General features: G+C 30.2%; 1 protein-coding gene across 1 annotated transcript; it reads left to right on the top strand.

Moving 5' to 3' along the window:
- The first annotated feature begins 14,033 nt into the window (after nt 1–14,033).
- On the top strand, nt 14,034–22,260 carry LOC130820788 (uncharacterized). The gene is made up of 9 exons (XM_057686302.1): nt 14,034–14,183; nt 18,826–18,996; nt 19,452–19,655; nt 19,763–20,005; nt 20,451–20,598; nt 20,796–21,027; nt 21,117–21,521; nt 21,610–21,641; nt 22,003–22,260. The coding sequence occupies exons 4-7, from the start codon at nt 19,824–19,826 to the stop codon at nt 21,458–21,460; spliced, it is 906 nt and encodes a 301-aa protein (XP_057542285.1). The 5' UTR covers nt 14,034–14,183; nt 18,826–18,996; nt 19,452–19,655; nt 19,763–19,823; the 3' UTR covers nt 21,461–21,521; nt 21,610–21,641; nt 22,003–22,260.
- Nucleotides 22,261–25,559: the final 3,299 nt, after the last annotated feature.

The following is a 25,559-nucleotide window of genomic DNA, read 5'->3' as shown; positions in this document are numbered from 1 at the left end:
TTTTATCTTTTAATATTTTCCTAAAATCGAAGTTTCACACATAATTTAAAAAGGCAAGTACATTAAAAACACTTTTACATCTTTTTACATAAATTTTGGTCAAATCGTCAACTAAAGAAATATTTTGTACGAACTAGTTATTTAATATAACAAAAGTTACTTTTATGATAAAATTTCATACATTCAAGAAAACATTTTAATATTTAATAACTTGTAAAAATTTCTCAAAAATATATTTTTAAATTGTTATTTTATTATTATCACAAAAATAGCTTGTAATAATTTAAAGTATTAAATCAAACCTTTTTTATTTTAATTTGATAATGGCCAAATAGCCTATGAGTATTTTGGGGCATTTTTCAGGTAAAAACACCTCAATTTAATTTATCATAGTAAATTCTAAATTTAAATAATTAACATAACCACTTAAAAAAAAAATAGAAGCATTACACTATAACTTAGAATTTATAATAACTTTAAAGATAAACTTTAATATCAAAATAAAGTATAATACTCCCTTCGTTCTTTTTTGATCTTCCACATTACTATAATGGGTAGTTTCTAAAGTTCTTCCACTTTAGAATACTTTAGATTTTTAGAAAGTTTTTATCCCACTTTTACCCCTTAAAACCCCCCTTTTCTTTTAATGTATCCTTTTTCTTTTATTTATAATTATTTTCTTTCTCATACTTTCAATACAATCATTACTTCACACTACTATTTAATTAAAATAATACCCACTACAACCTCATACTTCCAATACAATCATTACTTCACACTACTATTTAATTAAAATAATACTCATTACAACCCAAAGATTCTATCTTCCTTAATATGTGTGAAAAACCCAAAGTGGAAGATCAAAAAAGAACGGAGGTAGTATAATATTCTTATTATTAACATACTTAATAAAATTATGTGCATAAAATAACTTACTAGTTTCAACGCTAAATAAATATATGAATAAAAATTCTAACACAAACATTCTTAAATCAAATAACATTCCTACATAACTGATAAATATATTTACACTAGTTTATAACATAAATAATACTTAATATCACGAGCACATAATTTTTCACCCAACTTTCTAAACATGTTCAAAAGTTACTAACTAACATACTTAAAGTATTTTTAGCATAAACACACATAATATAATCTTAATCATAATTTCATTAAGCTAACTTTCCATATAAAGATACTCAACATATTTAATATTTTGCATATTATAAAGTAAATATAATGTAAAGTAAATATAATCTTAATCATAATTTCATCAAGCTAACTTCCCACATAAAGAATTATACCATACTAACACCAAGGATTAATAGTATTAAGTACTAATTGAGAAAAATAAGAAAATAAGATCCTCACAGTAGTGCTCCAAAATAAATACTTCAAGCTACAAGCTCCAAATGCTAGTACTTACAAGCTCTCAAAATAAGTACCCCACTCCAAAAATAATGATAAAATGATGATAATTTAAGCTTAATAAAGAGTGTTCTATGTTACATCTTCTTGAATTTCTTCAACTAATAATAAAGGTATGAAGTTAGTAAGACTTTAATGAAGTGAAAATATAAGAACGAAGACTTGATGATGGTGATGTAAGTGATGTCATGGCTAAGGGGGTTTTTATAATGGGTTGTGGGCAGTTTCTAGTTCATAAGATTGAATGAAAAAGAGTTTTAAGAGTATGGAAAAAGGTTAACTTGTGTAAGTAATTTAGAGTGTGTAAGTGAATGTGTAAGATATTGGAGTATAGAAAGAGGTTATCTTTTGTAAGAAAATAGCAGTAGATTGTATAAGTGATGAAGATCATGGGGTTAAATTGAACAGATTTTAGTTCATCAAAATTTTGTTCTAGTTTGTACAAGTGGGTGTTCTTTAAAATAATGGGTAAATTTGATTAAGGTTTGATTGCGAAAATATGATAGTTTATTTTTGCTTAAAATTACTTTTAAAGTTAATAATAAATATGGCTAATTTTTAGGTATAAAATCATTAAATCAAAGTTATAAGATTAAAATAATAAGTAGTAATGTTAGTTTAAGGAAGGAAAATTAAAAAGTAACGTTTTACAAAACCGTAAATATAATAATAAAATTTTACTTTTTGTAATGCAAAATAGTAAAATTATATTTTAGTGTTATAAAAAATGTTTAAAGAAAATAATATATTAAAGTTTAATGTTTATAAGAAATTACAAATTCGAAAAAAAGTTTAAGAATTAAAGATGATTTGAATTGGATAGCAAAAAATTAAGAATTTGGATAGAAAATTCAAAATAATTAATCGAAATATTAAGATTAAGAATTTAGAGACAATTTTTCATAGTGTTTGAGAGTTACATTAGTTTATAGTTTATATTTTATAGTTTATAGTTTATAGTTTATTTATTTCCAGTACAAATATTTAATGTATCCTCGAAAGTAAATACAAATTATAAAACTCTTTCCGAAAATTGTTGAAATACTTTTGGCGTCTAGTTAAATGAATTTTGGGTTTTTTCTTCCAATCATGTTCTCAAGTCTCTAGGGTCAAGGACGGGCTCTAGTCTCTAGTTATATGGAGTAATGACTAGTACACTATTGTAATTAATTCTTCCTCATTTATAGTTGGTTGTCGGCAACCATGGTTCTAATATTTCTCCTAAAATATTTCATAAGTTCTAAAATACTTTGGTACATTTTGTTTTCGGCATTATTCACAATTCAACCTCATCGTATATAATGTGGTTAATGTGTATGTAAAAATATAGTTAAATGTGATATATTTTGAATCGTCTAATGGAATATTTTTATAATATTAACTTTTTATAATTAAATTTTAAATGTGTATAATTCAACATATAAATAAACAAAACAAGATATTAGATTGCATAAAAAGTCAAATATAGCATATTAGTACTTACTTTGAAAAGATAAAAGGTCAAACAGAGGAAATATTAGATAAAAATGATATATAGCTCTTAATATTATACTTTTATATTAAGACTAAAATAATGATTTTGTACTATATTATTTAATATTGTACTTACTTTAAAAATATAAAATAATTTATTATATCATATTATTAGTTTTTTTTTTGAAAAGTTAAAATAATTACATAAAACGTTAATTGTTTAAATTTTCTATATTAGATTTTTTTAATAAATTGAAATAATTGATATAATAATGAGAGTTTGTTGATTTTTGTGTACAATCTTTAAGGTTGAAAATATTTGACTGGACACATGTGTAAATACAATAATTCTATTATTAATATCTCTAATTGTACATCATTATACATTGTAAAAAGTAGATATTAATGATCTTTGTATTGAAACGAATCAAATAAGATTTTACTTGACTATGTTATAACTTATTGATTAAAAATAAAATACAAGTTAAAAGTGATTAATGAATAATGTCAAAAGTCAAATGAGATTAATAACTTTGAATAATTAGAATTAATAAAGATTTGATTTTCACCTGTAGATGAAGATCAACTTTTCCTCTTCTTTTTGCCTATAGGAAATTATCCTTATTCCTTACTTCAATACAATGTTGTTTCTTACACGTAGTCAAGGTAGGTATTTGTCAAGAGTCCAAAATAAGAAAATGTCCTAATATCAAAAAATTCTGGTCAATAAGATAGACACTTAAAATTTGCAATTTATAATTACTTTTTTTATCAATTAAAAAATATAACACATCTACATTTATAATGATATTTATAATATATAGGGTTTCTCTTTGTTATTTTTCTAAACAATCATTAAAATTCAAACTAAACCTTCCATTTCAATTTACCTAGGTCATAAAATATCAAAAATCCACGCTAAAAATCAACATCAATGTGCCAAAAAGCCTTCATATTTTTTCTTTGTATTAATAAAATTAGTCCCACCAACATTAATTTCGCTTTAAGGATTTAGAACTAATCGAATTAATACTGTACACTTGTATATATTCTCATTTGAACAAAATAAGCTGCAACTTCGAAGGTACTTTCTCATATCCACATATAAATCACCGACTACATTCTTTGGTGCTTAACACCAAAATGTCTCAATTCATGTAGGGAAGTGGGAAACCCACGGCTTTGTACGAATGGTGGACCTAGTATTATGAGAGGTTATAATATGTAATTATTAATATCATTATCATCTTATCCGGTGCATTCCGTCTATAGGAAATGTAATCAGGATCTGAAAAATGAGTTAAGGAAAGGTTGTAAACTTGTAATATATATCAAAGTAGTCTCTCCGATTAAGAGCAATTGTCTCTTTTTTTTTTTGAATCTTTTAATTGCATATTTTCATCAAATCACCTAAATCTCAAAGTATAGTCAAGTGAGATCTTATTCGATTCGTCTCAATATAAATTTTATTAATATGAATATGAATTTTTCATAATTCTTAATTGTGCACAATTAAAAATATATAGAATCAAATTAGTATATTAGATAAAGTATAAAGCTAAATTGAACAATTGGTGTAAATTGGAGTGAGTATTAGCTAAAAATGTAGAATGTGCCCATAAAATAATTACAAATCAAACATATAAACAAATAAATGCAATCTAAAAAGATTTGATATAGGAGTAATACGACAGTTGAAAATCGATATGGAATTTAGTACCCTAATGATAAAAAACCAAAAAATTGAGAGTTTGGTAAATAGTTTTTTAAGTGCATTTCAATTTGTTAGTTGATGAAAAGCTCAAAAATATTTAATAATGACTTTAAATTGAAGTACCTAATACTTAATACTCTTTGTATTTCTTTTCCAATATCCCATTTGGTTCAAGCACGTTTGCCAATGCACTAATATTACCCTTAATATCTCTAATTTAGCATAATTAAAAATTATAAAAACTAGATATTAATAAACCTTCTGTTGCAACAAATCAAAACAGATCTCATTTAACTATGTTTTAACTTATAGATTAAGAATAAAATACAAATTAAGAGTGAATAACAAATAATGTCCCAAAACCAAATAGGACGTTGAAAAGAAATGGAGGAAGTACATATATAGCATCTCTCTAAACAACAAACTTATCCTAATTTAATAGCTAATAAAAAAACGTTTAACACTTTCAACTAGTTAAATAAGCCGACTAAATAATATAAAAACTATATATATCCCTTAAGTTTTTATGTGAATTAGTACAAAAACTATTTGTCAAATACTACCTCCTTTTCATTATTATATTGTCACATTTGATTTAAGGATACTATTATCGATCACTTGTTATTTGTACTTTATTCTTTCTCTATAAGTGTAACACCCCGTAATTTATCGGATTTAAAAATAAAATATAATATAATAAAATAAATAAATATTATTAAATTATATTATTTACAAAGATAATTATAAGAAATAAAGTAAGTTAAATTTTAACGGTAATGCGTTTTATCGCGTACCGTTTCTTTTTTGTTTTAAAAAAAAAAAAAATAATAATAATGTAAACCTTTGCGTGAAGCAATTCTGGTGTATCAAAGGATACCTACAAAACATTATGGTGTGTTTCTGTTTCTTTTTAGTGTTGTGAGATTATGCATTATATACTTGATTTCTCTTTCTAGTATTTCGACCTGGAAAATACATACATGTATATGTATATATATATATATATATATATATATATATATATATATATATATATATATATATATATATATATATATATATATATATGTATACATATACATACATATATATGTATACATATACATACATATATATATATATATATACATATATATATATATATATATATAGATATATATATATATATATATACATATACATACATATATATATACATATACATACATATATATATACATATACATACATATATATATACATATACATATATATACATATATATGTATATATATACATATATATGTATATATATACATATATATGTATATATATACATATATATGTATATATATACATATATATGTATATATATACATATATATGTATATATATACATATATATATATACATATACATATATATATATATATATATATATATATATATATATATATATATATATATATATATGTATGTATATGTATATATATATATATACATACATATATATATATATATATATATATATATATATATATATATATATATATATATATATATATATATACATATATATATATATATATACATATATATATATATATATATATGCAAGTAAATGTTAAGTCAAAATTCAACGAATCTCTTTTCTTTCTCCTAAACAATCGAATCTTAGGATGTTTTGGTTGCTTAGTGCCTTTCTTTCGCTTGCATAAGATGCCTCCTATTTCGAGGAAAAGACTGTCTAGAAGCGGTACTAATCGTATGCTAAGGAGTTTGGTAAGAGCACTTGCAGATGTAGGCACTCCAAAAGAGAGATCTGTGTCGGAATTAGCCTCTGAAATGAGTAAAAGGATCAGTCAGAGCAAACCCTCGATCTTCGATGGTAAGGGTGAACCGTCGGAACTTGAGCTCTAGTTAAGGGAATTTGACAAACTTTTTGATGTAATTGAATGTTCGGAGGAACTAAAAGTCAATCAGACTGCATTTTATTTGGTTGGGGAAGCCGACTACTGGTGGGCAAACAACATATCGGGGCTGTTGGAGCAAACTAAAGGGAATTTTGGTTGGGGTTTGTTTAAAAAGGCCATGCGAGAGAAATTCTACCCGCTGCATGTGAGGAAAGATAAGTCAAACGAGTTTGCGCGATTGGAGATGGGTGGTATGACTGTTGATGAATATTACCACAAATTTATGGAGTACATCAAGTAATATCCTGATGATGTGCTCACTTAGAAGAAAAAGATGCAACATTTTGAGCTAGGTTTATCCTTCGATATTAAAAAACATAGTGAAAGTAATCGTTATAACACGCTGGAACAGATGTACAAGCGAGTGTCTCAAATAGGGAATATTTTGAGGAAGGAGATGGAAAAAGAGAGGAGTAATATTCCCGAGAAGAGGAAAGAAAGTGTCGGTCAGGCATCAGGGACTTTGCAAGGTTTTTATCAAAAGAAAGCCAGAACTTTCGGCAATTTTCAAGGAAGTGGATCTAGTACAAATACTGGATTTAAGGGAGAAGCAAAGCCTGCTAAGCCATTACTGGATCGAGATGGCAATGAAATGAAGTACTTCTGTAGGAGGTGCAAGAGAAATCATCCGAGAAAGGATTGTGACGAGAATCTGGTTGAGTGTAATTTTTTCCACAAAAGAGGACATAGGGAGTATGAATGCTACACAAAGAAAGGGAGTGGAAATCAATAGCCGGGTGGGCAGCACTGGTAGCAAAATTCAAAATACATTAGCAGTCAAGTCGATCAGCAGTACGGGAATGATAATCGGGGTAATGCTGGTCAAAGGTCCTGGCGACCTTTTAATGGGGGACAAGGTCGGGTGGATGGAAACCCGGTTGAAGGGTCAGGAATGCAACGTGGGGGCAATCAAGTGGGAGGAATGATTGCACAGCCGCCTGGTGGAAGGGTATCTGCAGTCAGTGCAAGAGAAGTTAACCAGGCGACGGATGTAGTTATAGGTACGTTCACCATCCATTCTATAGCTGTTAACGTATTATTTGATTAGGGAAAAACATGTTCTTTTCCTGCAAAGAGTAAAGTAGAAGAATTGCATCTAGGGACATTTGAGGAAGTTTCCTATACGGTGTCTGTTCCTTCGGGAATGTTGTACAATTGTAATAGATTGTATAAGGAAGTACCCTTGAGGATGGGAAAGTCATTTTTCCTAGCAACTTGTATGTGTTAGAAATGGAGGATTTGGAAGTAATTTTGGGGATAGACTGGTTAAGAAAATATAAAGCCACTACAGAATGTAAGGAGCAAAGAGTGTCGCTGGAAGGACCAAGAGGGAAAAAGGTTAGATATAGGAAATTTCAAAAAGGGCCCAAAACGAATTTGGTGTCGACCTTAGAATTGCAAAGACTCGTGAGGCAAGGACACCCTTTGTACTTATGTCATATCAGCCAAGTGGGGAAGAAGGAGGAGGATCCTAAAGATATTGCTTTAGTGAATGAATTTTTGGATGTTTTCCCTAACGAAATTCCCGGCATGCCACCTCAACGGGAAATTGATTTCACAATAGACTTGGTGCCTGGGACGGGACCAATTTCTAAGGCCCCTTATCGCATGGCTTCAAAGGAGATGGAGGAATTAAAGTCTCAGCTTGAGGAATTGTTGGACAAGGGTTATGTCCGACTTAGTGTTTCCCCTTGAGGGGCTCCAGTTCTATTTGTGAGGAAGAAGGATGGCAGTTTGAGATTATGCATTAATTATAGGGAGTTAAATAAGGTGACCGTTAAGAACAGGTACCCGTTACCTCGCATTGATGATTTATTTGATAAATTGAGAGGAGTCGGGATCTTTTCAAAAATTGACTTAAGATCGGGTTATCACCAGCTAAGAATAGCTGATGGGGATCTACATAAAACTGCTTTTAGAACATGTTATGGACATTATAAGTTCACCGTGATGCCTTTTAGGTTGACAAATGCTCCAGCTGCATTCATGTGTTTGATGAATCAAGTGTTTAGTGCGTACTTTGATAAGTTCGTGGTAGTGTTTATTGATGACATATTAGTTATTCGAAAAACCGGGATAAACATGAGAGACATCTACGATTAGTCCTGCAAACCCTGCGAGAAAACAAGTTGTACGCAAAATTGTCAAAGTTTGAATTTTGGTTGGAAAAGGTATCATTTTTGGGCCATTTTGTTTCTAAAGAGGGTGTTTCAGTGGATCCGGCGAAAATAGAGGCAGTTCGAAGCTGGTCGTCACCAAAGAATGTCACCGAAGTACGAATATTCTTGGGCTTGGCTGGGTATTACCGTCGTTTTGTCGAAGATTTCTCGCGTATTGCTCGGCTTATGACTTCGTTGATGAAGAAAGAGAAGAAGTTTGAGTGGATTGACGAGTGTGAACAAGCCTTCATGACTTTGAAGGAAAGGTTAACTACGGCCCTTGTCCTTACTCTACCTAACCCTAAGTTGGATTATACTGTTTACAGTGACGCATCGAAGAAAGGATTGGGTTGTGTACTGATGCAGGACCGTAAGGTGATTGCTTACGCATCATGACAACTGAAAGTACATAAAGTTTATTATCCTACCCATGATCTGGAGTTAGTTGCTATAGTGTTTGCTCTCAAAATATGGGGGCATTACTTGTATGGCGTTAAATGTAGGATCTACACTGATCATCAGCGTCTGAAGTATCTCTATACTCAGCCCGACTTAAACATGCGAAAACGTCGGTGGTTAGAGTTGATGACAGATTATAATCTGGAGTTCATATATCTAGAGGGACGAGCGAACTTGGTAGCCGATTCGTTGAGTAGGAAGTCTAATCACTCGTTGTTCGCCTTGGACGGAGTTAAAGAGTTGCATTGGGATTCTGCTAGATTGTACTTAGAAGTGGTGCGTAAGGGTGAATTACAGGGATGTCTAAATGCTTTGTTTATTCGACTTTCATTCTTTGAAGAAATTTTGAATTCCCAGGATAAAGACCCGAAACTGTTGAAGTTAAAGGAACAGGCTCGGGAAGGAAAAGCGGAGGGATTCTTTGTTCATGAAGATGGAAGCTTGAGGTTCAATGGTCGCTGGTGTTTGCCGACACGGGAAGAATCTTTGAAGGAACGTATCTTGGATGAAGTGCATTGTACAATATTGCGGAATATCTTAAGTTAATGTTTTGGTGGTTTGGGATAAAGAAAGATATTGCGGAATATGTCTCGCGCTGTTTGACATGTCAGAAGGTTAAAAGTGAGCATAAAAGACCAGGAGGTTTACAACAATCTTTGGAGATACCGGTGTGGAAGTAGGATGATATCTCTCTGGATTTTGTTGTGGGTTTACCCCGAACGAAGGCAGGTAATGATGCATTATGGGTCATAGTTGATCGTTTGACTAAATCAGCACGTTTCATTCTTATGAACTGTCGTTGGGAGATGGAACAATTAGCTCGAGCTTACATTAAGTATGTCGTGCGATTTCACGGTGTGCCCCGTACTATTGTGTGCGATAGAGATACACGATATTTGTCACAATTTTGGCAAACCTTACAACAAGCAATGGGTACTATGTTGCTTTATAGTACGTCATTTCATCCGCAGACGGATGGGAAAACTGAACGAACGAATTAGATATTAGAAAATATGTTGCGCGTTATTGCCAAGGAATGGCAAGGGTCGTGGGATGAACACTTGGATCTGGTCGAATTTTCTTACAACAACAATTTCAGGCATCTATACAGATGGCTCCATTCGAGGCTTTGTATGGACGTCGTTGTCGTAGTCCGGTTTATTGGTATGATTTCACCGAAGCGGTGACTTTGGGACCTGAATTGCTGTTCTAGATGACTGAGAAAGTGAAGTTGATAAGGGATCGCTTAAAAGCGGCACAAGATCGTCAAAAGTCTAATGCTCATTTGAAGCGACGACCAACCGTGGGAGAACGGATATTACTTCACGTGTCACCCATGCGCGGAGTAGTATACGTTTTGGTGCTCGTGGAAAGTTGAGCCCTCGATTCATTGGAACATATGAAATTTTGGAACGTGTGGGTAAAGTGGCATATTGGTTAGCCCTTCCAAACTCTTTAGAAAAGGTACATGATGTATTTCATGTGTCTCAGTTAATGCGGTATCATGCCGCAGCCTCTCATGTCTTAGATCCCGAACCTTTAGAATTAGATACATCCTTGTCTTACTCTGAGCAACCGGTTCGAATCTTGGATACGAAGGTCCGTAGTACACGAAGGAAGGATATATCTATGGTAAAAGTCCTGTGGTCAAATCACGAGCGTAAAGCGGCTACATGGGAAACGGAAGACTCTATGCGAGAAAAGTACCCTCACCTCTTTCAGGTTAGTAGCGTTACGGGGATGTAACTTCTTAACGGTGGTAGAAGGCAATAGGAATTTCGCGCGAGTGATGATAAACCTCTTTGGCTTGTAGTCTTGCCTTTTTGCAAGTGTTGTGTTAGTAGTCTTGCCTTTTTGCAAGTGTTGTGTTATGATAGCATGTGTGTCCTGCGTTTCTCGTTGCCATGCAAGTTACGAGGGCATAACTTCTTTTAAGGGGGTAGCCTGTAACACCCCGTAATTTATCGGGTTTAAAAAGAAAATATAATAATATAAAATAAATAAGTATTATTAAATTATATTATTTACATAGATAATTATAAGAAATAAAGTAAGTTAAATTTTAACGGTAACGCATTTTATCGCATATGTTTTTATCGTGTAGCGTTTCTTTTCTGTTTTTTAGCAAAAAAAAAAATAGACAATTACTTAATTAATTAATTAAAAAAAAATTAGGGGAAGGGAAAAGGGTGGCCGGTTGTCTTGGAGTAGGGGAGGAGTCTTGTAACTCCTTTCATAAGTGTGTATTATGACACATTAAGTTCATTCTTTTAATTGCCTATTAATCCTATAAGCATCATTTGAATTCCTCATCATTCTAAACTTTCAAGCGAACAAAAATTTCAGAAAATTCTCCCCTTTTGCTCTCTTGTTTCGGCACACCTCAAAGAAAAAAAAAATTGTTCTTCCATCCAATCTTTTGATCAAAGGATATGTTTAGTTGAATTGTTAATTATAGATTTTATATACAAGATTTCTAAGATAAATTATATTTTATGTATGATGATATCCTATGACTTTTAGGAGGATTGAGTATTTTTTTTTATATATGTGATTTTCTCTAATAATCCTTTAATAAAGATATTGTATATTAAAAATCAAGTAATAATTAAAGATATTGTGATATGACTATATACATGAAAAAAATAACATAAATAACGCACTAAAAATGTTTGATATTATATATAAAATTTTTAAAATAAAACTAATCATTTTGTTAATTTATAAAATAATTGGTCTTCGAAAATATTATAAATAATTAAAATAATTTTAATTAAGTATTTTGAGACAAACCAACCATATGACAAAAATTATGACTAATATTCTTTAATCATAAGTAAATATATTATAAAATATAAAATAATTATAAATAAAGCCCATATTTCTGAATTGCTAATTTTGTTAAATATGTCATTTAACTAAGTAATTATTCTAGAAGCGTCATCTCTCTTACGTCCTTATTTTTTTCTTTGTTATTATGATTAATTTTTTTATTATTACTACTTTTAAGGAAGATTCCAATAAAAGGCTACAACTCCTATTTAAATATAATCAAATAGGAGTATGTCATTTGATAAGTACACAATCAATTACTCACAATAACCGTTTATTTTTCTTATCCATATTCTAAAAGAATCTAGATGGTCTTTAATGAACCGATCATTTAAAAATAATTTGCTTAAAAAGCCGTTAACAAGTACAATTTTTATAGTCAAATTAATTTAACCATATGTTTCCTATATGTTTGGTAAATTTTAATAAATGCATAGCTCATGTTATTTTCAATCTTATTTATATCATTTAATAGATGTAAGAAATATTTTTAGTTGATTAGTTTTATAAAAATGTTCAAATTTTTTAATTTATAATAATGGTTAATTTTTATATAATAAATTCAAATTAATAAATTGTACTATAATTTAGCTCAATATAACCCATAATCATTTAGGTTATTCTGTTTTTTAAATTGGTAAATTACTCAATTAAGTTAATTTTTAGAATAGCTAAAAATGACAGTTTTATTTGCTAAGTCAATAATCAACCAAAAAATACTTTCATCTTATGGAGCTCCATGAGAATAATACGTAAAATTGTCCCATCCTTTTAATACATTATAAAACTTGTATTTTATCGCTATTTCATATTTTTTTCAATGCAATCAACTATTGCTAAATATCATAATATATCTTTGGTAAACTTAGTAGTTAGTACAATCAAAAATTTTTTCTTTCATTTTTACATCATATGTTTTAATTTTCATCACTTGTAAGGTTTTCTATCCTACCTGAATCAAAAATATTATTAACAGCTCGTTTGTTATCGTTTAAATAGAAAAAAGGCCATTTTAATTATAAGTTTATGAAATTATTATATTCTAAACAAATTTAAATAGATTTTGTTTATCATATGACTTTAAAATTTTAAAAAACCAATGTAAAAAGCCACAATTACCAAAGGGAGTCTAAATTTAATACTGTTTTCAAAGTTTTCATAAGGAATGTTCACGAAAATTAAGAAAAATATGTTTTTTTTATATAGTGTAGATATTATTTCATTGAATAATAAATTTGATGGTAAAGTAATGAACATAAATATTAAAAAAAACATTAAAAGAAAGTTTCAAAAAATAAGTACAACTAATAAAAGAATATTTTTATAAAATTAGTAAAAAAACATCTGAAAAACATAAGGAACATAAGAATTTAAAATATAAATAGAAAAATATTTTATAGGAACAAAAAAATAAAACACTAAAAAAGAAAAATGAAAACTTATTTAAGAAACAGTATTTATTTATGGCTCCAAAACCAAAATACTAGTCGGTGTTTGTAGACTTTGTATCATGCAAATGCAATCCAACACTTTGATCCAATGACACGTTATATATACATGTAAAAGTCGCATGGATCTCTGCTTAACATCTTGAAGAAAAAGATGCAAAAATTAAATAAAAAAGTTTCCAAAAGTAGAAAAAAATAGTAATAAGTACATTCCATTAGATCTTTAATGTCAGTTTCCTTCATTTAAAGGAATTCAAATTCATCTACAAAATTAATCCACCCAGAAAATTAGATTTTATTTCTGATCGAATTTTTGTGTGGAAGATGAGAATGTTTGGGTACAACATCAACTACAATAAAAGAAAGTCATTATTGCATTATTCATTTAAATCAATGTTTTTTATTACGGGAATATTTACAATTTTTGGGTTTGCAATGTTGAGTGTTAAGCTTATTGATCCTTCTTCTGAACCTGATTTTTCACATAAATTTTCAGATTCAAATATAATATCCATTTCTGTTAATGACCCAGAAGATATGAGTACTCCTTCCATGAATTCTTCACCATCTTTTTCTGAAAAGATTAATGTGTATAAGAAAACGACGTCGTGTGCTACTGTTGAGGAAATGGGAGAGGTTTTTAAGCCTGCTTTTGCTGCTTGGAAAGAGTCTCTCCGTGTACGAAGGTTGATTCATCATCATTTCTTAATCAATGGTAAATACTTTCAACTTTTGTTTTTCTTCTTATGTTTTTTTAATCTAATAATTATCACCACTTGGGAAATCTTGGCCCGGAATTGTTATTGAAACTCATATATGTAAAGATGCAATATATAATAATAATATTGTTATTTAGAATATATAATGGTTATCGTAAATAATAAATTAATTAAATTAAATAAATTAATTAAATTAATAATTAAAAATTATAAAAGTTTCTTAATAATTTTTTTGTACTATAACTAGTGTTAAAAAACTAAATAGCACAAGATGAATAAAATGGACGAGTATTTTGTTTTAGGAACACCAGACGGAAGGGAAGGTCTGAATGGGTAGTATCATAAATATACTCACAATAAAAAAAAAAAAAAAAAACGTGAAAGGCAAACCCGATAACTAAAATATAATAATAGTATAGTTGTAGGAACTTATCTGAAATTGTTTATCTTTTATTCTTTTTGCTGGAAATTAAGTATTGGTAAATGAAATTAATTATCAGTGGATTGTTGTCTTCTTGATGTAATCTATATTTCTTATATTTGTCTTAGAAATTTACACAAATTGAAAATTTATGGTAAAAGTACATATCAATTGGTGTAGTAATAAACTAGATAGTACCTGTGCGCTTTATTAAATTTTTTGACATATTTTTATAAATTAAGAAATTAAAAATTTTAAAGAAATATAATTATATTGGCGTAGTAATAAACAAGAAATATAGTTATATTTTTATGATATTTTGTGTTGTGCACATAGGTGATTGTGAAAATTTAGTGAATGAAAAATCACAACAAACGTCAAAAAATTTAATTATATATTTAATATAATTATATTTATACTTTTATTTTTTATTTTGAATAAAAGAACAAATGGTTCGAACCTAGAGCGTACAATACGAAATTATGAGTTCAAACGAAAAAGATATTTTAAAATATAAGTGACTTATATAAAGATAGTTACAACCTAAATCATATTAGAATTAAGCATCATATTTAACTAATCAAGAGTATAAATAACAAAAATAAATCCTAATAAAAGTATATTATTTTTTAACCGTATTAAAATATCCAATACACTAAATAATACTCCTTCCGTTCTTTTTTGATCTTCCACTAAATAAATAAAATTGAACAGATTTTATAAATGATTCAAATAAATGAAATATAATATATGATTTTCTAATACATTGATAAAAATCAATATATATAATATTATACTCAAAATTAGAAAGAAGTAAAGTCAAAAATAATCATAATAACAATGACATCATCATTCAATTTAGAGGTAAATTCTTTAATGAAAAAGCAACATGTAAACAATTTTAAAAGGTGATGATATCAGCAGTATTTTTTTTAATTATAGTTATAGATATATGCATATGAATATCATTTTGTTATTTTAAATACTAATAATTAATTCTTCATAATGAATGATAGGATGTTTAATTGTTAAATGACTTTAATGGAGAATAGGGAGGACAATATATATGAAGAATTGAATATTAAAGCAACACATTTTAAAGAGGGTGCTTTAGTAAATTTTTTCATAACTTTTGAGTGTTGACTATTATTCCCTTATCTTTTTGAGTTTGTTTTAGGAGAGCAACTACATTTGTTTTAAAGGAGAAGAGATTATTTGACAAGGGTTAATATAAGAATACAAATATTTTGCAACTTATTGCTTGTTGGTCAATGGAGTTGGAATTGCTAGTTTCTAAATTTGTTGGAAAAATTACCGTAAATATTTTAATTTTTTACTAATTTTCTTTTAATAATTCCAATTTTTGATTAACTACAAATAATCTAAATTATTGGGTTACTTACCCATAAATGTTGTTGCTCATGTTGTTGCTCATACTGCACCCCACTCCGACCACTTCAGCCGTCGAGCCTTCTAACCAGCCACGGTCACTATTGCCCATCGTTCTCACTCCATCATCCATCCTGCTGTTACATGAACTCCATCGATCCATCATTAACATCATTCCCACCACCACCACCAAGAGATCAAGCATATCACCGCCACTAGGAGATCAATTACAATTGGCGGTGGTGTGAGAATCATGGAGAAATGTTGACTGCGGTGGTGTGTGTTTGAAGAGATAAGAAATGAAGTAATTGGCGATGGATAATGGATGTTAAGGGGCATGTAGATAGGTCAAGGAGAGGAAGAAGGGCCTGGCCAAGGCCCTGGTGGATATGGCATGGTGGTGGTGGCGATCTGGTTCATGTGAGCTACGAGGTGGAGGTGGAGATCTTGTTCATGTGGGGCTTGTTGGCTATGGAGGAAGGAGGTAAGGTTGGCTGGTGTGATGGTGAAAGGGGTGGCTGTTGACAAGAGAAAGGAAGAAGGTGGTAGCAGTAGGGAAGGGGGTGGCAGTTGAGGAGAGGGAAAAGGTGGCAATTGAGGAGGGGGAAGAGGTTGCAGTTTGGGAGAGATTAGGGTGGTTTGGGGTTTTTTAAAAAATATTTTTTTGTTTTTTTTAATTAACATTTAAATTTTTGTAATTTTATTTTTAATTTTTCTTTTTTTGGGCAAAATTTACCTGTTTTAATAGGTTACAGGTCACCCCGGTCTTTGTTAAGACCCCTAAAAGTTCGGATTATTCATAGTTAATTCATAGTTTGGATTATTGTAACAAAATCGCAAAAATATTGGATTATTCAGGGTAACTTTTCTAATTTGTATTATCTCACATTATTTTTTTCAATTACATGGTAATCTAAGGGAAATGAAAAAGTATATTGAAACTGAATTTTAAACCTTAGCAAAAATGCTACTTAAATTGAGATAAGATTCGATTCTTAATATTATCACACCCTGCTGCTATATCACCACCATCGATCCACCATTAACACCATTCCCACCACCACCACCGGGAGATCAAGCATATCACCACCGACAATTGGCGGTGGTGCGAGAATCATGGAGAAATGTTGACTGCGGTGGTGTGTGTTTGAAGAGATAAAATATGGAGTAATTGGAGATCGTTAATGGATGTTGCTGTCAAGGGGCATGTAGATAGGTCAAGGGGAGGAAAGAGGGCATGGCCAAGACCTTGGTTGATGCGACATGGTGATCGTGACGATCTGGTTCATGTGGGCTATGAGGTGGAGGTAGTGATCTTGTTCATGTGGGCTACGGGGTTGTCAGCTGTGGAGAAAAGATGTGAGGTTGGTTAGTGTGATGGTAGAAGTGGTGGCTGTTGACAAGAGAAGGGAAGAAGGTGGTGGCAGTAGGGGAAGGGGTGGTAGTTGAGGAGGGAGAAGAGGTGGCAATTGAAGAGGGAGAAGAGGTGGTAGTTACGGAGGGGTTTGGGTGGTTTGGTTTTTTTTATTTTTTTTTATTTTTTTTATAAATATTTTTAGTTTTTTTAATTAACATTTAAATTTTTGTAATTTTATTTTAATTTTTCTTTTTTTTTTTTGGGAAAAATTTACTTGTTTTAATAGGTTACAGGTTATCCCGGTTTGTTCTTGGTAAAGACCCCTTAAAGTTTAGATTATTCATTGTCAAAGTTGTTAGAATCGAGATTCTAATTAGAATCGTTCAGCAAGGAAGAATCGAATTGTAGGATCATAAGATTCTATAATAAACATAAATTTGCTATTTAGTCATAATATTTTTATCTCAAAAGTTTAAGGTTATGTGTTCAAGTTTTATTCAATTTATTTTTAAAATGAAATGGAAAAATAATTAAAAATTATTTTGAATCTTCATACCGATGAAGAAATATATTTTTTAAAAATTATGATGTTTGATCATTGAATCAAAAGTAAAATTATTTAAAGATGATACATAAAAAAAACTAATAAAAATTAAGAATAAACTTGTAGAATCAGATCGTTAAACCGTAAGATCATAGAATCGTGTTATTATTCTACCTCTACGAACTTTATCGTAGTTAGAATCGTAAGATTCTACCAACTTACGATTCTACCTACGATTCAAATCGCTCGCTTGTTTTGGGATCGTAAAATCGTAGAATCTTAGATACGAATCGTGATTTTAATAACCATTTTCATTGTTAATCCATAGTTGAGATTATTGTAAGAAAATCAAGTAAATGTTGGATTATTCAGAGTAATTTTTCTACTTTGTATTATCTCACAATATTTTTTTAAATTACATGTTAATCTAAGAGAAATGAAAAAGTATATTGAAATTGAATTTAAAACCGTAACAAAAATGCTACTTAAATTGAGATAAGATTCAATTCTTAATATTATCAAGCAATATGTATAAGCTTGGTCAGTAATAAATGTGGAATTCTCATATAGGTACATATGGTCTATTATGTCAAATAAAACTCCGTAAAAATGGTTATAGGATACACTAACAATCTCGTATAATTTTAGAATTACAGATAAATTGATAAATGGATGCCTCTTAATCTTCATCTGTTTAGATCACTTTTATTTGATGGAACTTTTTATGAACAGTTGAATCGAGGATACAAATATAAGATGGCCGAACTATGTGTGTAGAACCAACTCTATTATTTTTATTTGTTATATGTTACACAATCAATTCAGACAATTGAATATGGTGTTGCTTGATCCCCTTTCTTCAAATATGGATGATGTGCATTTGTTGCAAAGAGATTGGGACAATTAATTACTAATATTCAATTTCAGGTCCTTCAAGAGTTCGCCAACTTCCAGCGGATGAATTTTGTCAGCATAACTTTGTCATAGCAAAGGCGTCCGAAGCTGGATTTGGGAACGAAATGTACAAGTTATTAACAGCTGCTGCATTAAGTGTTATGTTGAATCGCTCCTTGATCATCGGCCAAACCAGGCATATTGGTTCTTCCTCAACCCTTTATCTTACATTCTTTGAATTTTTTTTAAGTATATCTCGTAAAAAAATCAAGCCAACCAAAAACTTAAATTAGTTGTTAAGAGTTGAAACCCCATGATATATAATTATACTTTATAACGCCTATACAGAAGAGTCCATGGACTAAAAGTGTAAAATTGAACACCAAAAGCTTTTATTGATAGTTGACATTTTTGTCATGCTGATCACGACCTCATGACCTTTTGTCACCTTGATTGCTTCGTTATGTTGACTTCTTAACATGTCAACAACCAATTACACCAAAAGCTTAAACTGACGCCTTATGATAATGGCATGTTTGATGGGATCTCATCTATTTCTATTTCATAAAATTTTACTCACTGCATTGTTTCAAAATAAAAAGTCAGAAGCATTGTGATGATTAGTGGAATGCTACTGATCATATTCTTTTCTGTTCCAGGGGTAAATATCCATTTTGGGGCTATATTACTTATAGCACCAACATCTCATTTTCCCTTAAAGAAGTGAAACATTTATGGAAAAAGAATAGATGTGTTTCAAAATATGGTCGTCATTTGCTTGTACGCATCGATGATTTTCAAAAGCCAACACGTACAAACATCCTATGTAGCAACTGGGGAAAATGGCAACAACCTATCATTTGGTAAAACAAATGAATAAAACATCATTTAATTTTGCTAGATGATCCAGCAAGTATAATATATGCAAATTGAAAGAACAGATTTTTCATTTTTATTTTTGTTTTTCTAGGTTGCAAAATGCAACTGATGCAGTGGCAGCTCAATTTTTCTTAAAGAATGTGCATCCGGAGATGAGGAGTGCAGCTTATGAGTTGTTTGGAAAACCGGAACTTCACTCAAGACCTAACGTTTTCGGGGAGTTAATGCGAGTTCTTATATCTCCTTCTCCAAGTATTGAAGCTGTGGTAAATTCCGTTCTTGCTAATAATGATGAACCAGATATCACATTGCATATGCGGATGATGATGAGCAGGTACCTTATATAAATAGTTTTCGTGCCATAATGAATCAAGCTTAATTAACGACTATTAACCGTAAACCTTTGCATAACTAGAAAAATCCGATTACCTACTGATAGGTTAGGTATTAAATTCTTTTACATTGTATCTATCATGCATAACCATTAGAGTTTCTTAAATTTCCTGTTCTAAACTAGAAAATAAAAATTAAGTGGTGCTAAAAGTTGTGTGCGGGTGCTAGTTATACAATCTGCTAGTTTACAACAATAAGTATAACATGCATAAATTTACACGAGCTTGTTCCCTCCATATTATCATGGATTTTCTCATGCTTTTAACGAACAAATGATCTAGAAAAGAAATAAGTTGTGTAGGCTTGTTTGGGCGGAGTCTGTTCCGATCACTTCTTGTTTCGACCAACAAGTGTTAAGAGATGTTATTTATGCATGTGTGGTGCAGGTCATTGTGGTCAGTAACAGCTGCACTAAGATGCATCAGAAAAGCCTTGGAGAATGTAGAAAAGATTGCAAAACCTAAGGTGATCTTGGTCTCCGATAACCCCTCTTTCATTATGACACTCAAAGCCAGTGTACAAGAACTTGCTGAGGTATATATTAACAAAGAACTTCCTCATGTTCTTCTCTTTCTCATATTAAATTTTTTTGTTTCGGCGTAAGGCTAGATAATTCCTTACAAATAAGGGGGAAGAGGGAATTAATCATTCTTGTAGGACGTGCAAATAGAATCCAAGGGAGAAAGGCTGGTTAATTCTCTTCTGCTATTAACATTGAATCGTCTTTACAGGTTATTCATTTCGATTATGAACGTATTACAAGAAACATTTCTCACGACTTCACACGATTGAATACTTTAGAATTCAGGGTCAAAGATTGGGGTTCTGCACCAAGATGGGTTGCATTTGTGGACTTCTTTCTTGCATCGCGTGCAAAGCATGCTGTTATTTCGGGGGCTAATAAACGAGTTGGAACAACCTATGCTCAACTAATTGCAGCTTTAGCTGCAGCTAATAACCTCGGTACTTTATTAGTTCCTAATTTCATTCTCATTTCTACTCTTTTGATGTTGCATGTACTCATAACAATCCCTTTTCTCCCCCAATTTCAGATGAAAATGCAAAGACAAACCCGAATTTTTCATTCCTAAGTAGCTTCCAAAGCAACCTGCTGAAAAACGGATTAAGCAATCAGATTGGATGGGGACATGCATGGAACCGTTTTGCAGGTCCGTTGAGTTGTCATGAGCAAACTCAACAATGTGCATACACGCCAATACTCCCACCGGGTTGGTGGGACGAAATTTGGCAGTCCCCGATTGCTCGAGACATTCGTAGACTGAGAATGTATGGCGTCAAACTCTCAGGGTTGGGCACCATTGATGAGGAGCATCTTCAGTCTTACTGCAAATCCAAGAAAAGTGCAGTGATTATTGCTCCGGTTTCGGCAATGTGAAAATATACACTCCTAAGGAGGACAACAATTTTTCTTGTAGAGAATTAGGCATATTCTTAAGGTAAAATTACCTAGAATGATCCAGTATTTTTTCTGATTTCTCGATAATAATCTCAATTTTTTATTAATCATGAATATCTCAATTTCAGGGTCACTTACCTAATAACATTGTTTCCAAATGGTGAGTTGTTTTTTTACATGTTAATTGCTAAAAAGAAAATAAATAAAAAATTAAAATTTAAAAGTTAACATAAAACAAAAAAACTTATTTATTTCTATTTTTAATTCTTAAATTTTAACTTTTTTATAATTTAATTTTTTACTTTTTTATTTGCAAAATGACTTATTGTATAGGTAAGAGGTTATCTTGGTGCATTCTTAACAAGCACCTCTTATAGTTAAAATTATTTATGGTTAATCAAAAGTTAGAGTTATTATAGTGAAATTAGTAAACAACTAGATTATTTTGGGCAATTTTTCCAATTTATAATTATTAAAACCTCATAAAGCATGGCTAATTTCTCTTCATTTTTTTGGTACAGGGGAATTAAGTATCGTAGGTGTGTTAAATAAACATTGATCCAACTGTGGTTATGCAACATGCTTTATGGAAAGTGTTGTAAGAAAATTGTCAATTAAAATGGTCAAAATGTTGGACATTTCACATGTATTATGTTTATACTGGGACAAATAATATACGTTTTAAAGTCTAAATTATTTTGAAACATACGAACTAAGTACATGACAATCAAAGTGAATAAGGAGCTCAAACAGTAGCCGCTCGTTTGAGCAGATCATCAACTCACTCGAGCACTTTTGTGCCTTGTTCGAGCTGGTTGTCTATTCAAAAGTATAATGCTACTGAAAGGTGTTTTGTCATTTGCTTGTTCGAGTACTATATGTGCTCGTCTGAGCACCCCTATATAGTTGTGAAGTAGTTACACCTATATCTAGTTCTCATGAGCTATTCAAGATTAATGCAATAGTAAATCAAATGGAAGAAGCTCCAAGTCAAGGTCCATGTGTTAAGTCTTTCAATTTCATAGTCATGAATTAAGTCTTTTCTAAATTGAGACTTTTATTTTAATTTGAGTATTTGAGTCTTTTTATTGTATTTTCGTTTATTATAATAAAACAAAGTCATAGAGATGATTAATGCAGGTTTTTGGATCAAAGCTTAATCATGTCTCATGTTTAGTTAGTTGAGTAGTAATTTTTCTTTTGTTGAGTCTAATATTTATTTTTGCTCATTGGTTCGAGTATTACACAAACTTGGGACACAAGAATCAAAGCAATCAGCTATAAAGTTCATATTTTACCCGAAAATTTCAAAGATACATGAGCATATTTAAAGAATATTTGCAAAGATCACAAATCAAGCAAGATCAAGCCAAATCATTTTGTTTCCTAAAAATCTGATTTCCAAATATGGCCGTTGAAGCCTAACAATTCAGCCGAAATTCTTGAAGATTTTTGCATGAAGATTATGATGGATATTTCACGAAGATTTCTTCTAAAATTCAACCCAAAGAATCACGTGAAGACTGAAGAAATTTTGTGACAATCTTGCTGATTTCTAACCGTTACAAAGAGGAGCAAATCTGATGTAATATTTGATTTCTTAGTTTTGGCTGATTTCTTTAAGTATAAATAGCCATTCCTTGATATGCTTGTAATTCAGTCAAGTCATTCGAAATTAATACAAAAACCTTTGAGCAATTTTTGTTCTTTTTTACATTTACTTTTTTACATCGTAAAGCAGAGGCGCGAGAAAGAAACATAATTGTTTCATAAGGTAAATCCGAAAACAACAAAAACTCCAATGAAAATAGTTGTTGAGAGTGTAAAAACCCCGGACATTGAAAGCAAATTTGCTTTGTTTTTAAGAACAAATAAAAAGGCTAAAGGTCCTTTTTCTTCAAGAAAGGACCTTTCTACTAAAGGTGATCTTTATGCCTAAAAGGACATCATATTCTTCATTTTGAAGACCGAAGATAAAAAATCCATCAACTTCTTTACTTGCAGCAAATTTGTACAGAACATAAGCATGTCATCCACATATAGACATATGATAATACCGTTACCCTTCTTATCGAACTTTCTACATACACACTTATCTGACTGATTAAGCTCAAATCCAAACTACAAGATAGTTTCATCAAACTTTTGAGCCACTGTTTTGGTGCTTACTTTGATTCATAAAGAGACTTAATTAGCTTGCCTAACTTTTGTTCTTGTCCTTTCATGATGAACCCTTCGTGTTGTCTCTTATAGGTATCTTCCTTTAGATCACTATACAAGAATGCTATTTTGACATCCATTTGATGGAATACTAGATTGAATGATGAGGCTATCGCCAGCAATAAACTAATAGTGGTTATCCTTGCAAATGGAGCATAGGTGTCTAAATGATAAACACCATGCTTTTGCCTGAAGCCTTGAGCCACTTACTTGGCTTTGAATTTATTGACTGTATAGTCAATGTTCATCTTCTTACGGAAAATCTACTTACAACCAATATGCTTTCACCCCAAAGGTAAGTTTTCCAACACCCAAGTGCTGTTTCCCATAATGGATTCCATCTCATCATCGAATGCTTCCTCCCCAAAAATTCGAGTCTTATGAAGACATTGCATCACTATAGGTTAACGGATCTCCTTCTACTCCATATACACACTATAGGTTAACGGATCTCAAGGCTGTTCACTTGTATATTGAAAAATTAGTGGAAATCTATTCTTCCTTTTGTGTTGCAAAATATTTGAATATGTGCAACATATTAGGAGAGTTTGAAACAACTAGTTCTATGTCAAACACTGATTACATTAAATTGCATTTTCTTTTGCTTGTAGTCATCATATAGATAGCCTATAAGAACATTGCCAATTAAACAGATTAAATCATCAAAGAAGAAAAATATGGCGAGGTGCTTATTGTGCCTTGTTGGTGAGGTACCCTATACTTTATGTGTCTTGAATTGTAACTTAAAGTTTAAATGCTACCTTTGGTTTCTTTGGGGGGGGGGGGGGGGGGGGGGAGATAATCTAACTAGAGTATACTTTAGTAAGTTGGCTTTGGGTTATTTAGAGAAGCATGTCTTGAAATTTGTCGATTTTTTTTATTTGATGCATGGATTATTAGTTTTCTTATTTTCAGTAGTTTTCATTTTCAAACTCTATTCTTTGTCTATCATTATTCTAGAAATTTAAGGAGTATGGATGTGAAAAGTATGACACTATTTTTCAACATGACCCTTATTGGTTCCATTTTTAGGAAGAGTTCCATCTTTAGCATTCTTCAATTCTTACAGACATTTAAAAAGATTTCATCTAAAAATTTTCTTTGCTTCTTGAAAGTTTATCTTGTAATCTTTCCACATCTTTTATATATATATATATATATATATATATATATATATATATATATATATATATATATATATATATATATATATATATATATATATATATATATATATATATATATATATATTGAAGACTCAACTCTCTTAAATAATAAGAGGAGATTGAAGACTTAATTCTCTTGAATGATGATAATTCAAAACACATATTGATTAAACAAATAAATTAAGTAATTACATTTAATTGTTTAAATAAGTTTAAAATCATATTTGATATACATTTAATTAATATATGTTTAAGTTTGGAGTCAATGTAATATGCTTAAAGAACTTAAGTTTATTTTAAAGTTGATTTTATAAGTTCTGAAATATATTTCAAAGTCTTGAAGATAATTACGTTTATAATCAGGTTAGTTTCGTAATTATATTTGAAATATTTTAATAAGTCAATGTTCCTTGAAATTATATTTGAAATATTTTAATAGGTCAAGGTTCATTAAAATTAACATTGGATATTATTTGAATTAAAGTTGAATATTTTACTACATGTTTTTTTGCTTAACGTTTAAATATTTTATATTTAAACTTAAACTTAAATATGTGGTTAAAATTAATTTGATATAAAAAATATAGTACAAGGTACACATATTTTATTATTAATGGTACACGGCTATATTAATAATTATGCAAGATCTAGATTTTCTATTATTTGGATGAGATTTGAATTTATACTAAAAA

This window comes from Amaranthus tricolor, chromosome 8 (genome assembly GCF_026212465.1).
Source record: "Amaranthus tricolor cultivar Red isolate AtriRed21 chromosome 8, ASM2621246v1, whole genome shotgun sequence".
Taxonomy (NCBI): domain Eukaryota; kingdom Viridiplantae; phylum Streptophyta; class Magnoliopsida; order Caryophyllales; family Amaranthaceae; genus Amaranthus; species Amaranthus tricolor.
Note: the sequence above shows the minus strand (reverse complement) of the source record. Positions and strands in the feature narration are given on the sequence as shown.